This window comes from Phacochoerus africanus, chromosome 8 (genome assembly GCF_016906955.1).
Source record: "Phacochoerus africanus isolate WHEZ1 chromosome 8, ROS_Pafr_v1, whole genome shotgun sequence".
Taxonomy (NCBI): domain Eukaryota; kingdom Metazoa; phylum Chordata; class Mammalia; order Artiodactyla; family Suidae; genus Phacochoerus; species Phacochoerus africanus.
The window spans coordinates 167,946,567-167,960,181 of record NC_062551.1 but is presented as its reverse complement, the minus strand read 5'-3'; the positions used below and the strand labels follow the sequence as shown (position 1 = coordinate 167,960,181).

Sequence of the window (13,615 nt, the reverse complement as noted above, 5' to 3'; positions counted from 1 at the left end):
GCAGGAGCCCCGCCTCCGAGCGCCCGGCGGCCGCGACGCCCAGGGCCCGGGACGCGGAAGCTCCGCCCACGGGCCTTTCTGCGCAGGCTCCGGCTCCGCCGCCTCGCGCCGCCGGGGCCGGAGGCTGGGACCTGGCGCTGCCATGGAAGACGCTGCGACCCCCCGGCCGACTCCGGGGGTCACGGAAAACCGAGGCGTTCAGTCGGCGGCAGGTCGGGGAGGTAGGCGGGGCGGGAGTCGGAAGGGGCAAAGAAGCCCGCCCGGAGCAGCGAGTCTGCCCGGCCCCGCGGGAGGCCGAGGGCGGGCGCTCACGGCCTGTGTTCCTGGGTGTGTGTCGCAGGAGCCCTGGTGGAGCTCAGCCCGACCCCCGGCGGCCTGGCCCTGGTGAGCCCTTACCACACCCACCGGGCCGGGGACCCCTTAGACCTCGTGGCGCTCGCGGAGCAGGTGCAGAAGGTGAGGAGGCGCGGCCGGGGACGTCAAGGACCATCCTCGGGCTCGCTTGGCCCCCCCCAAGGCAAACTGTGGGGTAGCATTTGTCCTTATCTCCGTTCTGCACGCGGGGAAAACTGATGGTCACTGCGAGTCGGTGGCCTGACTCGAACTCTGACCTCCTGAGACCGAAGACCCCTTCCGCGGCATCTTGAGGGCTCGGTATCTCCCTCGATGGGAAGGTTTGCAGAGCACCCCGATACTCACAATTTCATCTGGGTCTTTTGTGGAGGACATCTGTGTGTCCGTTTCATCTGATCACTTGTTGGGAGGGATGCCTACCACCGACTTTCATTGGCCATAAGGTGCTTCATTGTCTTTGGAACAAAATGCACATATTTATTTCATGGCCTATAAAGCCTTGCACCGGAGTTCCAGTCGTGGCTCAGTGGTTAACGAATCCGACTAGGAACCATGAGGTGGCGGGTTCCATCCCTGCCCTTGCTCAGTGGGTTAATGATCCGGCATTGCCCTGAGCTGAGGTGTAGGTTGCAGACGAGGTTCAGATCCCGCGTTGCTGTGGCTCTGGCATGGGCCAGCAGCTACAGCTCGGATTTGACCCCTAGCCTGGGAACCTCCATATGCTGTGGGTGCCACCCTAAACAGACAGACAGACAACCTGGTTATTGATTCAATTCTTGGAAACTTTTAAATGTATTTGGAACAATTTGAGTATGCGAATCAACTCAACTGTAAATTTTATGGTCTCAATACAGATCAAGTTTTTCCAATGAAAATTTAGCATTCAAATTGATAGATGCTGTGAATATGAAATATGCACTTCATATGAAATGTAAAATATCTAACAACTTTTATATTGATTACATGATGAAATGATGTTTTTTGATATGTTGGGTAAATATATTATTAGGATTGATTTTACTTAATTTTTACTTTTAACATGTCCACTAGAAAATTTAAAATTACAGATGCAACTTGCTTCCTATTCTAAAGGATAGTTGCATCAGACTGTAACCTTAACGAAGGCAAGGACCTTTTTCTCATGTTTGCCAGTGCATCCAGGGCCTAGCATGGTGTCTGACACCCAGCAGTTGCTAAGTATATGTTGGTGGAACAGATAAACGCCTGACTTGGCTTAGTCAGTTGTTTCTGTTCACTTGTAACACTGGATTATACCTGACTCTTAGCTTAAGCTTCCTCAACTAACCAGCCAATTCTCTTAGTATTTATTAGTTCAACTTCTTCTTTTGTTTAACTTAATTGTATACTGCTGGAAGTTAATCAGTGTTTCATGAAAGTAACCTGGGGAGTTTTTGACAGCTTTCTGATGTGGTAATCCTTTCCAGTACATGAATTGGTCACATCATTCTCCTGTAGCTTTGAAAGTTATTTATTTTAAGCAATTTCCAATGCCTTCAGTTTAGTTTCCTAGCACATGACTGATATTAGAATTGTTTCAAGTCTGCATTATCGTGCAATCTTTTTTCTTTTCTTTTCTTTTCTTTTTAATGGCTGCCCCGGTGGCATATGGAAGTTCCTGAATCAGGGATTGAATCTGACCTGCAGCTGTGACCTATGCCACAGCTGTACCAATACCAGATCCCTTAACCCACTATGCCGGGCAGGGATCAAACTGGCACCTCTGCAGTGATCTGAGCCGCTGCAGTCAGTTTCTTAATCCACTGTGCCACCCCCATGGTGCAATCTTTAAAAAAATGCATGTTAAGTAACGATTAGGAATGCAAATATGAGATGAAATATAATTGTGATATAAATAAGTCAACTGATGTAATGGTCAGATTACATATATTACATTAATATGTAGTTAGGTTCCTGTATAGCAGCTGCTAAGTGGCAAACCACAAGTATCTTTGGATTTTCATGGTAAGACCCATACCCGATTTCAGAAATGTTTAAACATGAGAAAATAAGTAGAGGCCGGAGGAATAAGTAGGGTTAAGCAAAAGAGCAAGAGGGGAAATGGATGGAGGAGAGGGCATATTCCATATTATTTGGAAGCAAGAGAAAGCAGGGCGTGTTGGAGGACTGAAAACTCCCCCTCCACCCCGCTCTTAGGGCCGCACCTGCACATAGGAGTTCCTGGGCTGGGGGTGGGATCAGAGCTGCAGCTGCGGGCCAATGTCACTATCGCAGCAACGCCAGATCCAAGCCACATCTGCGACCTGTGCTGCAGCTTGCAGCAACGCCGGCTCCTCAATCCACTGCGTGAGGCCAGGGATCAAACCGCATTCTCCTGGATACTAGTCCGGTTCCCAACCCACTGAGCCACAACGGGAGCTCCAGAGGACTGAAAACTTTGAGTGTGATTTGGAGTCTGGAGTGAAGCAGGTAGCACGTTGGGAAGTAGGAAAGGAGCACTCACTTCCACGGTACAGCACTGGCTTCTTGTAAGAGTGGGGTTTGAGGTGGCCCTTGGGTAGGTGGCTTCATGGGGGGGTTTGAGGTGGCCCTTGGGTAGGTGGCTTCATGGGGGGGGTGGCGAGAATGGAAAGGGTGTTTTTTAGGCATCAGCACAGATGTTCTCGAAAGTTCGCGATGGGATCTGGCTAAGAACATCATAGAAGTCTCACCCTCTTGTGATCCACAGTTCACTTTTCTTCTCATCCTTAGGCTGATGAATTTGTCCGAGCAAATGCCACCAACAAGCTGACAGTCATAGCTGAGCAAATAGAACATTTGCAAGAACAAGCCAGGAAGGTAAGTCACGGCTTTTAGGTAGGCTTTCATTTTCTTCATTTAGTTCCCAGGGTTGACTGAACTTGCGTATAATCATTGTAGCTTTTTTCAGTACCTTCTAGAAATATAGAAGGGCTGAGTGAAATAGAATAAGCCCAAGAAGTTACGTGCAAGAGTTTTCACTGGGAGAGAGCTCAGTGAGGTAAAGCATTAAGAGGAAGAATGTTTTTTTGTTTTTTGTCTTTTTGCCTTTTCTAGGGCCTCTCCTGCGGCATATGGAGGTTCCCAGGCTAGGGGTCCAGTCGGAGCTGTAGCTGCCAGTCTGCGCCCGAGCCACAGCAACACCAGATCTGAGCCACATCTGCGACCTACACCACAGCTCAAGGCAACGCCGGATCCCTAACCCACTGAGCGAGGCCAGGGATCGAACCCGCGACCTCATGGTTCCTAGTCGGATTTGTTAACCAGTGCGCCACGGTGGGAACTCCCTGCTTCCACATTTCGAGTGGGATGCTCATTGACGACGAGCGCCTGTAACGTCTGATACCTAATTGCTAACATCTCTGTGGTTCTCAGGTGTTGGAGGATGCCCGCAGAGACGCTGACCTGCACCATGTAGCTTGTAATATAGTGAAGAAACCTGGCAACATTTACTATCTTTATAAACGGGAGAGTGGTCAGAAGTATTTTTCCATTATTTCTCCAAAGGTAAGGACAGTTCATTTTTGCACAGAAATCTACTCTAGACTTTGAGAAATGCTTGGGTGTGGGGGGGGGTGTGTACAGGAAAATGTAGGCCTAGGGGTTCAGTGGTTTGCTAGAAAACTGGAGGTGCTGTGAGCCCAGATAGGACTCTTAAAAAATATGCATGTGAGTAAATTATTTCACAGTCATTACCTCTGTTAAGGGGGCAATCTGGGAGCTCCAATCGTGGCTCAGTGGTAATGAACCTGACTAGTATCCATGAGGATGCAGGTTCTATCCCTGGCCTCGCTCAGTGGGCTAAGGATCCTGTGTTGCCGTGAGCTGTGGTGTGGGTCGCAGATGTGGCTCGGATCTGGTACTGCTGTGGCTGTGGTGGAGGGCGGCGGCTACAGCTCCAATTAGACCCCTCTCCTGGGAATGTCCATGTGCCGTGAGTGTGGCCCTAAAAAAGAAGAAAAAAAAGGGAGGGATCTGACGTGTGATGTAATGCTTTACAAGATTGATTCTGACTGGTCTGCAGTGAAAAAAGCCAAGAAAGAAAATTGTGGTGCAGTTAGGGAATGAGCTCAGTTTCTTCACCTCCTGCCCTGCTCAGAACGGACTCCTTTGCCTCCTCCAGGAGTGGGGGACGAGTCGTCCTCACGACTTCCTGGGTGCCTACAAGCTACAGCATGACTTGTCCTGGACTCCGTATGAGGACATCGAGAAGCAAGATGCTAAAATCAGCATCGTGAACAAGTTGCTAAGCCAGCCCGCGGCTCTGCCTCCAAGCACAGAACCCAGCTTTCAGGGGTTCACCTCCACCGAGAGTGGACCCTGACCAGCTCTGTCCTGGCAAGGACCTGTCACCTCCTTGTTGCCCCGATCTCTGCCTTGACGTGGGGGTGGCGTGAGAATCACGGGCATGTGGGTGACTCCGGAACTTTGGGAAGGTGGTCCTGAGCGAGTGTAAACGCTGTCACCACTGCTTTTAATCGAGATGGTAAAGCGTCACTCTGTGTCTTCTGGGGTCCCCTCGGGGTCACAGGCGCCCAGCTAGCTGGTGTCAGAGGGCTGGCCCGTGCACTGCCCTTCCCCTCGGTCTCCGTCTCTTCTCCCATAAGTTAGAGCGTTAGAGAAGGTGGGTTTCTTTTTCCTGCAAAAAGCTTGGTGCGTCGCTCTCTAGAGAGGACAGTTGTTAGTCTTTTTGTAACTGGAAGGCTCAGGATTGAGCCTGCGGGTGTTGAGCAGTTGATGCCATCACTCCAGCTTCACATTCACCTGGGGGCCGGATACTGGGGGCTGGCGCATGATAAACAGCTTGGCCTGGCGAGCGAAAGGGGATGTGATTCTGGCACTTCTGCACTGTGGGTAAGATTTGGCCTGTTCCGTCCTGCTCTTTCTGCTGAGCTGGGATGACCAGAGAATCGGAGGCAGCAGCAATGGCCAGGTTTGAGGAGGGTCAGCCTCTAAACTCACAGAATTTAGGCTTGGAAGGGGTGTGGGAGGCTGCCACTAACTGTGGCATGAATCCACTGTCTAGCCTCTGTGAGCAGGAGGGCCAGTGTTGGGCCATCTGCAGCAGGAAGGATCCATTCGATGACAGCTTTAGAATGTTGTAGAGGAGAGAGTAGGACAGTGGGTGAGAACCAAGAAAAACAGCCAACTCGTTGATTATGAGTTAACTTAGATTGAAATTCATTTTGACCTGCATTTTTCAGGGATTAGCGGAGGCTGTTGGCTGAGCTCCTTTGGTTCTGACTGAGTTCTCGTGGGACTCGACCCACCTCACTGTCCGTCTGTTCAGTGCAATTGACTAAGCTGACAGCATACCCAGCATTGCTGTTCTTGCGTCAGTGCCATACAGTCTATCACAAGGTGCCATAAAAGGAGTGAGGGGAGTTCCTGCTGTGGCACAGTGGGTTAGTGGTCAGCTGGTCTCTGTGGGGGCACCCGTGCGATCCCCGGCCTGGCACAGTGGGTTGAGGATTGAGCATTGCTGTTCCCTGTGGCGTAGCGTGAAGCTCCAGCCAGGATTTCACCCATGGCCGGGGAACGTCCATACGCTGTGGGTACAGCTGGGAAAGGGAGATAAAAGTGGAGGGGTATCGTGAGATCTGAACTTGAAATCACAATTGCCCGCATTCCTTTTTGGGGGTGAATGTCCTTTGTGCTGCTCTGCTTGGCGATACCACAACCCCGTGATCTTGGAGGCCATGGCCTTTCTTTGTGAGCTTTGCTCCTTGTGAGCTGCAAATGGTCTGCAAAGACCTGGCGTAGGTTGGTGCTAGGTCCTGACAAGGTCACACAGGTGATGCTTGGTCACTCTGTTCATAGGAGGAGGCTGTGTGGAGTCAGCTCCAAAAGCCTCTGGCTGCTCTGCTGCCAGAAGTGGGGGACACGCACACACTCCCACTAATGGTACAGTAGTTGATTCTAACTGCAGAAAGTTTCTCAGATTTTCAGAAGGTCCTGACTTGCGTGGTAATGACGCATTTTGCGTAGGTGCTTTGTTATTACCTACTGCTGCATTAGTTATCACAAACTCAGGGGCTTAAAACAACGCACATTTATTATTTCAGAATTTCTGGGTCAGGAGATCAGGCACACTTAACTGAGTCCTCTGCTTCAGGGTTTCTCACGAGGCTGAGGTCGAATCACGGGCCAGGCTTGTTTGTGCCTTTCTCAGAAGGTTCAGCTGAAGAGGGAGCTGCTTCCAAGCTCACTTAGATTGTTGGTAGGATTTCAGTTCTGCAAGGGCTGTAGGACTCTAGAGCTCTGTTTCCTAAGGAGGTACTAGCCAGAGGCGGCCCTTCATTCTTTGCCGCAGGGGTCTTACCCGTGCAGCAGCTTTCTTATCAGAGCCGACAAGGGCTGGGAGTCCGCTAGCAGGCTGCAAGTTACAGTCTTACATGTTCTCATCGTGGCCGCGGCATCTCACTCCTCTGCTGTGTTCTGTTAATTAGAAACAACTCACTAGGCAGCTCACATTACCCCAGGGCATGAGTACCAGAAAGCGGAAGTTTCTGAATCTTGGTGGGTCTGCAGTGCTCAGCTGAGAGGGAGGCCGGAGTGTTATGGGTGGAAGAGGCAGTATTGTACAGCAGTAAAGCCTGGGTGTTAAAGTCGCAGATCTGGACTGGACGCTCAATTCTGACCACACATCCTCCCATCTTGTGTCCCTACTTCCTCTGTCCTCCTCTCCAGTGCATTTTGCATACACTCCTCAGTCTGATCTTTTGAAACTATAAATTCACCCGACCCTTGACCTTGCCTAGTGGCTGGAGCAGAGAGGGCAGGGATTCAAAAGCAAGATTTTCCTGTTCAGTAGGGTGTGCTCTTTGCACGGACCACCAGGTGGTGCCATTGTGCTTTCCCGGTTGTCTTGAAAATACAAACCCACCTCCTTTTTCTTTCTTTCTTTGTTACAAAGGACGTTGCAGTGTTAATTTTTGTGAATACGCCTACGAATCCACCTGACCCATGACATTTCCTAACCACTGGAGCAGAAAAGAGCAGTGATTCAAAAGCAAACTTTCTTTTGCTCGGTAAGATGTGCTCCCCACACTGACCACCAGGGAGTGCCACTGAGCTTTCCTGGCTAAGCCAGTTGCCAAGCTTAGGGAAAGTGGCATGGTGATTTCGGAGGTGGCATCTCTTAGGGGAACTGGGACCCAGTGATTATATACTGTAACCGTTTTTTATTTACCCATCCATCTGTCCACGCCGTCGTCACTAAGTATTAAGTGTCTCCAGGTTCCGGATTCTGGAGAATAACACAGCCAGGAAGCTCATCGTCTAGACTGGAAGAAAGCAAGTCAGCCTGGTGTAAGAAGGGCTATGATAAAGCTATGCTTGGAATATCGTGGAACACCAGGGAGGGTGCCTAACTCAGCCTGGAGAATTTAACAAGACGTCGGAGGAGCTGACACCTGCTTGGTGTTGAAAAACTGACAAGAGTTAGCGCTTGTCTGGAGGCTCCAGCTGTCCTCTCCTCAGGAAGGTTGTCTTTGGGGGTTGGGGAGGGTTCTTTCTGGGATGGAGTTTGTGAATGAACAAAGGGGTATCTACCTAACGAGCCCTATCAACCCAGTAATCCTGCCAGTCAGGAGGAGTGTGGGGAGGTAGATACTGGCCAGAACACGCGTACTTCTGACAGCTGGGAGAGAGACGGATGAGGGATGGGGTGAAAAGCAATTCTGGACAAAATAACCTGTGAGGGACATTGACAAGAAGCAGTACAACATGTGGGGAATTGAACATAGTTTAAAACGAAGGCGATGGGCCGGGGGATGTGAGAGAAGAGCTGATTGAAGGATTGGGGGTGAAATGGACCTTTAGAAACCTCATTTTGGCGGCAGAGAATGAGCTCTGCGAAAACCACCAGGTGCCTCCATCCTAATCCAGGCAAGAGGTGAAGAAAGTCTGAACTAGGATGGTGCTATGTTTTCATCAATTTTTTTGTCTTTTTTTGGCAGCGCCTGTGGCATATGGAGGTTCCCCGGCTAGGGGTTGAATTGGTGCTGTAGCTGCTGGCCTACAGCATAGTCATGGCAACGTTGGATCCGAGCCCGCGTCTGTGACCTACACCACAGCTCGCGGCAACGCCGGATCCTCTGCCCAGTGATCGAGGCCAGGGACCGGACGTGGATTCTCATGGTTACTAGTCGGGTTTGTTTCCGCTGAGCCACGGTGGGAACGCCCAAGTGCTTCATCCATTTAAGGTGTACTTTTCTAACCCCCACATTTTCATCTCTGAGGCCTGGGTGCTTCTGGAAGTCAGCAGTGTCTACACTTACTGCTGTAAGTGGCAGCGTTTTTCTCTTTCTTACAGCTACGCAAAACAATGGTGCGTCTTAACAAGGAATGGGCGTCTTAGGCTGGATGGAGTGTGGCATTTTGAAAGCGCAGTAGAGTTCCGTCTTGTTCACTAAAATGCTGTAGCAGGATGAGTAAAAGGAAAGACAGAATCTTAGATAATGCTTGGACTTCCGGCCTTGAGTATGGGTGTGAGGGGGTGGGGGTCTGCTCAACAAGATAGGGAAGAAGAAGACATCCCTGGTATTTTCAGAATCATCCGCAATCTGTATTTGCCTCGATCATCCACTGTTCCTCCCCCCGCGCCCCCAGGTTCCCTGGCGTGAGTGACAGCTGACTGTACCTCCATTTCCCCAGGGCTCTAGAAGGAGGGAAAGCAGGCTTGCTTATGTCCTTACTTTCTCACATTCTCAGTCAGGCCCCAGGCCTCGAGAATACTGGTGTTGTGGATACAGAGATGAAAGATGCTGCTCAGTGAGCTTTTATTCTGCCAGGCCTCCCCGTTGTCTGATTTAACCTGGACGTAATCCACCACCTTTGAGCTCTTACACAGTATTCCTATTTCACAGAGCGGGAACACCTCAGAGATGAGACAGCTGCCTTGCGGTGATACAGATGCAGTGGAGTAGCGGTCAGGCTCGACATTCCTGTGTGGTTTCAGTCTGACCAGACCCGTTACTATAGCCTGTTCTGGCCAACTAGGGCGGTTCTAGAGGATCTCCATGGAGGGCGTGAATTTCAAATACAAATGCGACAGCGGGACGTGTGCCTGTGGGGTTCCGTGGGAGCGGCTCACCTGAGTATTTACTGGGGAGCGTGCCGAGGGTGTGTATCAGGGTTCAGGGAAGTTAAGTCACGTAGCTAGGTAAGGCCTCGCAACTTAACAACAACGGAGCCCTCGTTTCTGGCGCTGAAGCCCATGAACAGCCCTCCGCGTCCCCAGCACAGACACGCACAGAAGATGAGGAGCTGCCAAGCGCCTGGAGGAGTTCGATTCCTCGAGTCCAAAGCAGCAGCGGTTCAGTGCACCACGCCCTCCTCGAGGGCTTTTTTTCTTCATTTTGATTTGTGACGGCACTTTTCCTGTCTCCTGGTACTTACACTTTGGACTGCTCTGGGGTCAAGTCCTTGGCCCTCTTCTCTTCCTCTGCTAGGAAATCTAACCATTTCCCACGGCTTTAAATGCCAACCACATGCTTTTTTTTTTTTAGGGCCACACCTTCAGCTTCTGGAAGTCCCCAGGCTAGGGGTCACACTGGAGCTGCAGCTTCAGGCCTTCACCACAGCCACAGCAACGTCAGATCCGAACCGAGTCTGCAGCCTACACCAGAACTTAGGACAACTCAGGACCTTCTCATCCACTGGGCAAGGCCAGGGACCAAACCTGCGTCCTCATGGGTGCGAGTCGGATTCTTAACCCTCTGAGCCACGACAGGAACTCCCCAATAACCACATGCTGTGGACACACATGAGTGTCCAGTCCAGGTCTCTCCCTGAGTTCCACACAGACTTCATTTATCCAGCAGCCCCCCGCGATGTCATCACAAACCTGACATGTCCCAAATGAAAGTCTTTGAGTTACACCCCAGGCGGATGTGGTGGCCAGTCCTGTTTCCATCAGCACCTATGCCACACTGCTGCTGAGGCCCCAAACCTAAGTCCTCCCAATTCTGTTTGTTCTTCCCACAGCAATCAGCTCTGTGTTCGCAACACACCCCAAGTCTGCTGTTCACCCCCCCCCCATCCTTCTGAGGCCAAGCCACCGCCATCTCTAGGCTGGACCAATGCAGTGTCCCCAATTTGCCCCCGGCCTCCATTCTCACCCTCCTCCCGTCCGCTTCCACGGAGACTGTTTCCATCGTCTTGAAAATACAGGTCAGGTTATAGCACCTATAAGATGACCCCGTTTCTCATGACGCAGAGTGAAGGCCACACTCCTGCAGGTTGCATGTGACGGTTCCCTCTCAGTGGTCAGCGTGGCCCCCGACCCTGCTGTTCTTTACACACACGGAGCTCATTCCTGCTCCAGGGTCTTCACCTGGGCCGGGAGCACTTCCTCCAAAGGCTTTGCATGGTTTGTGTGTCCTCGTCCTCCCGGTCCCTGCGCAAACATCCCTTGTCACCCTCTCACGTCAGCATGCTTCTCCCTGCTTCGATTTCCACAGCGCGTATCATGCTCAGACCTTGTTTGTTGCCTTCTGTGCTGTCGGAGGGTGTCAGTCCTCGGGGGGCAGAAGCAGTACCTGTGTTGTTTACTGCTGTACCCCTAGCACCAAAACCAGTGTTTGGCATATAATAAATAACATTGGACCGATGGGTGGACATCTGCAGCTCTGTCCTTATGTCCTGCAGGGCATCTAAGTCAGTGAAACCGACAGAGAATGAGCCATGTGCGTGACTGAAAAATTTTTAGTAGCTGCATTAAAAAATAAAGAGAAACAGGTGAAATTTTAAAAAAACCTTAAAAGAATAAATTTACTCTAATCCACTATATCAAATACATTAACATTTTTGAGTTCCTGCTGTGGCGCAGTGGGTTAAGAATCCAACTGCAGGAGTTCCGTCCTGGCTCAGGAGTTAACAAGTCCAACTAGGAACCAAGAGGTTGCGTGTTCGATCCCTGGCCTTGCTCAGTGGGTTAAAGATCCGGCATTGCCATGAGCTGTGGTGTAGGTCAGCATTTGCAGCTTTGAGTTGACCCCTGGCCAGGGAACTTACATATGCCACAAGTGTGGCCCTAAAAGCAAAAAAAAAAAAAAGTGAGTTACTTTTATATTCTGTTTTTTGAAAAACTATTTAAACTCTGGTAAATGGACAGCTGTTTCAATTTGGAGGAGCCGCATTTGTCTAGCGGCCACCCTGTTGGTGCAAGTGTAGGCAGCCATGCTGCTATTCTCGTTCTCCACTTCTGTGAGATCCAGAACAGGAGGAAGCTGGGAACTCCGGGCAGTTGGGGAGTTGGGTGTTTCTTTGCTCTCCCTGCTTCCTCTCCCTCTTCTGAAGGAAGCCTGTCCAGGCTCAGATGCATGATCGAGTCCTTAGAATCAATGTTGTGATGCCTGAGCTTCTGCGCTGTGCTGAGCACTTCATAGAAGCTCATTTAATTCTCATGGCAATCCCATTTTATAAGTTAGGAAACAGGTTTAGCAAATCGAAGTAACTTGTCCAAATTTATACATCTGCTAATTGTTAGAGCTGGAATGTAAGTCTGGTTAAAAGTTAAAGCCAGTGTTATAATCATTATGTGACTGTTTTTATCTTGCCACTTTAACGGTCCACGTGGCCGGACAAATGAAGGGAAAGACACATGGCAGAAAGAAGTTGACCTGACGTGGGCTCCGACTCAGAACACAGCTTTAGTTGCCTGTGTCCTGGTTCTCCCTTTGAGTTTTTCAGACACCTTAGATGTGACTTTAGCTCCGAACTGTGGTCAGGTCGCAGCTCCACTAATTAATAACGGTGTAACCTTCAGTAAGATCAGTCCATGCGCCACTTGCTCTTCTGGAGAGTGGGAGTGCTGATCAGGGTCCTTCAGAAGATCCAGCAACACGACGTCTGACAAGCAGTGAGCACAGCGCGCCGGGGCTAGGAGCCTTCTGGGGAAGCCCTGGATCCTGTACCCCTCCTTTTCCCCTTCCCGCAAGGACGCCCAGCTCCGCCCCTTCTCTTCCGCATACTCTGTAGAGCCCTGGAGGCTGTTGCTGCTGGAATTTAGCCTGAGGGTAGGTCAGAGAGTGTGGGGCTGGTGTTGGAACTGGTGCTTGGGATGCTACTCAGGCGTAAACGTTTTTTGGTTTTTGGCTGTGCCTGTGTCATGTGGAGGTTCCCAGTCTAGGGACCTGGGCCGCTGCAGTGGCAAGCTAGATCTTTAACCTGCTGAGCTACCAGGGAACTCCCAAACAAGTTTCATCCCGTTGCGGAATCTGGGCACCTCAGAGAGGCGCTTAGCGTCTCCCTTTCCCCCCTCTCCCACCCTTGGGATCCCGTCGCACAGTGGCTCCTGGTCCCACTACTTCCCGTTTCTTTCTGTTGTTGTCCAACAGTGTATCCCTGCTCCAGCCTCACTCATGGCTCACGCAGGCTTACAGAGCTTTTGTCCACATTGGCCGCCAGAATAATCTTTCTGAAGCAGTTTGACCGTGTCACTTCCCTACTAAAATTGGCTGTTTTCAGGACTGAGTGTAAAGTACTCAACTCGTTCTTGATCCAGTAAATACTGCGGTGGGGCGGGAGGGTACTTTATTCCGGAGCCTTCGCTCTAGGCGCAAAGATACAGCAGTGAACCTGACATGGCCAGAGCCCTGCCCACACGGAGCTTCCCGGGGCCTCCACCGTCTGGAGCCGGCATCCCTTACAGCCTGTCTTCCCGCGGCTCCTCCCGTCCACGCTCGCGCGCCACGCATGGGTCCCTTCCCCACCGTAGGAACATGACGATAGACGAGCGCCCTCCTCTCCGATCCCTCCGTTCTGGCTGTGCACATCTGCAACGTCCGCGGCTCCCCTGCAAGGTGAGGCCCGCTCCCGGCCCCTCCCTGCCTCTCAGGGATTGTGAGCTAAGAGCCGGGGGCGAGAGGCTTGGGGCCGCGCGGCGCCCCCCTCGCCGCGACTGGGCCCCCATCCGCCCACAGTCAGCCGAGGAAGGAGGGCGCCCTCGCCCCGTCCAGGAATGCCTGGTCCCCAGGTGAGCATCCGCGGCCGCACGGAGCGCGCCTGCCCCGGAGAGCTGCGCGGGGCCGGGGCCCAGCCCAGGCTCCAGCTCTCCCACCTTGGTGCCGGGCGCAGGGCGCAGGGTGGCGGCGTCGCTCTCGCAGGACCCAGCGAACAGCAGGCGGGGGCTGGCGGGGAGGGGAGCCCTGCCCGTCTGCCGCTTTCGGGAGGCGGGCTCTCCGCTGCGGCTCCGGGCCTCTGGGGCAGGGGCGTGGGATGCGGAGGGGCCGAGGCGGGGCGCGTCTCTGCCGAGCTC

At 51.9% G+C, this 13,615-nt stretch overlaps 1 protein-coding gene across 2 annotated transcripts; it reads left to right on the top strand.

Annotated features, from left to right (window-relative positions):
* The first annotated feature begins 76 nt into the window (after positions 1 to 76).
* C8H1orf50 (chromosome 8 C1orf50 homolog) lies at positions 77 to 4,848 on the top strand. Of its 2 annotated transcripts, none has more exons than XM_047789465.1 (5): positions 77 to 221; positions 341 to 456; positions 3,085 to 3,171; positions 3,727 to 3,858; positions 4,475 to 4,848. In XM_047789465.1, the coding sequence occupies exons 1-5, from the start codon at positions 143 to 145 to the stop codon at positions 4,673 to 4,675; spliced, it is 615 nt and encodes a 204-aa protein (XP_047645421.1). In that variant the 5' UTR covers positions 77 to 142; the 3' UTR covers positions 4,676 to 4,848. The 2 variants fall into 2 exon arrangements, with proteins under 2 accessions (XP_047645421.1, XP_047645422.1); XM_047789466.1 differs by having other exon boundaries at positions 77 to 212; positions 4,475 to 4,835.
* Positions 4,849 to 13,615: the final 8,767 nt, after the last annotated feature.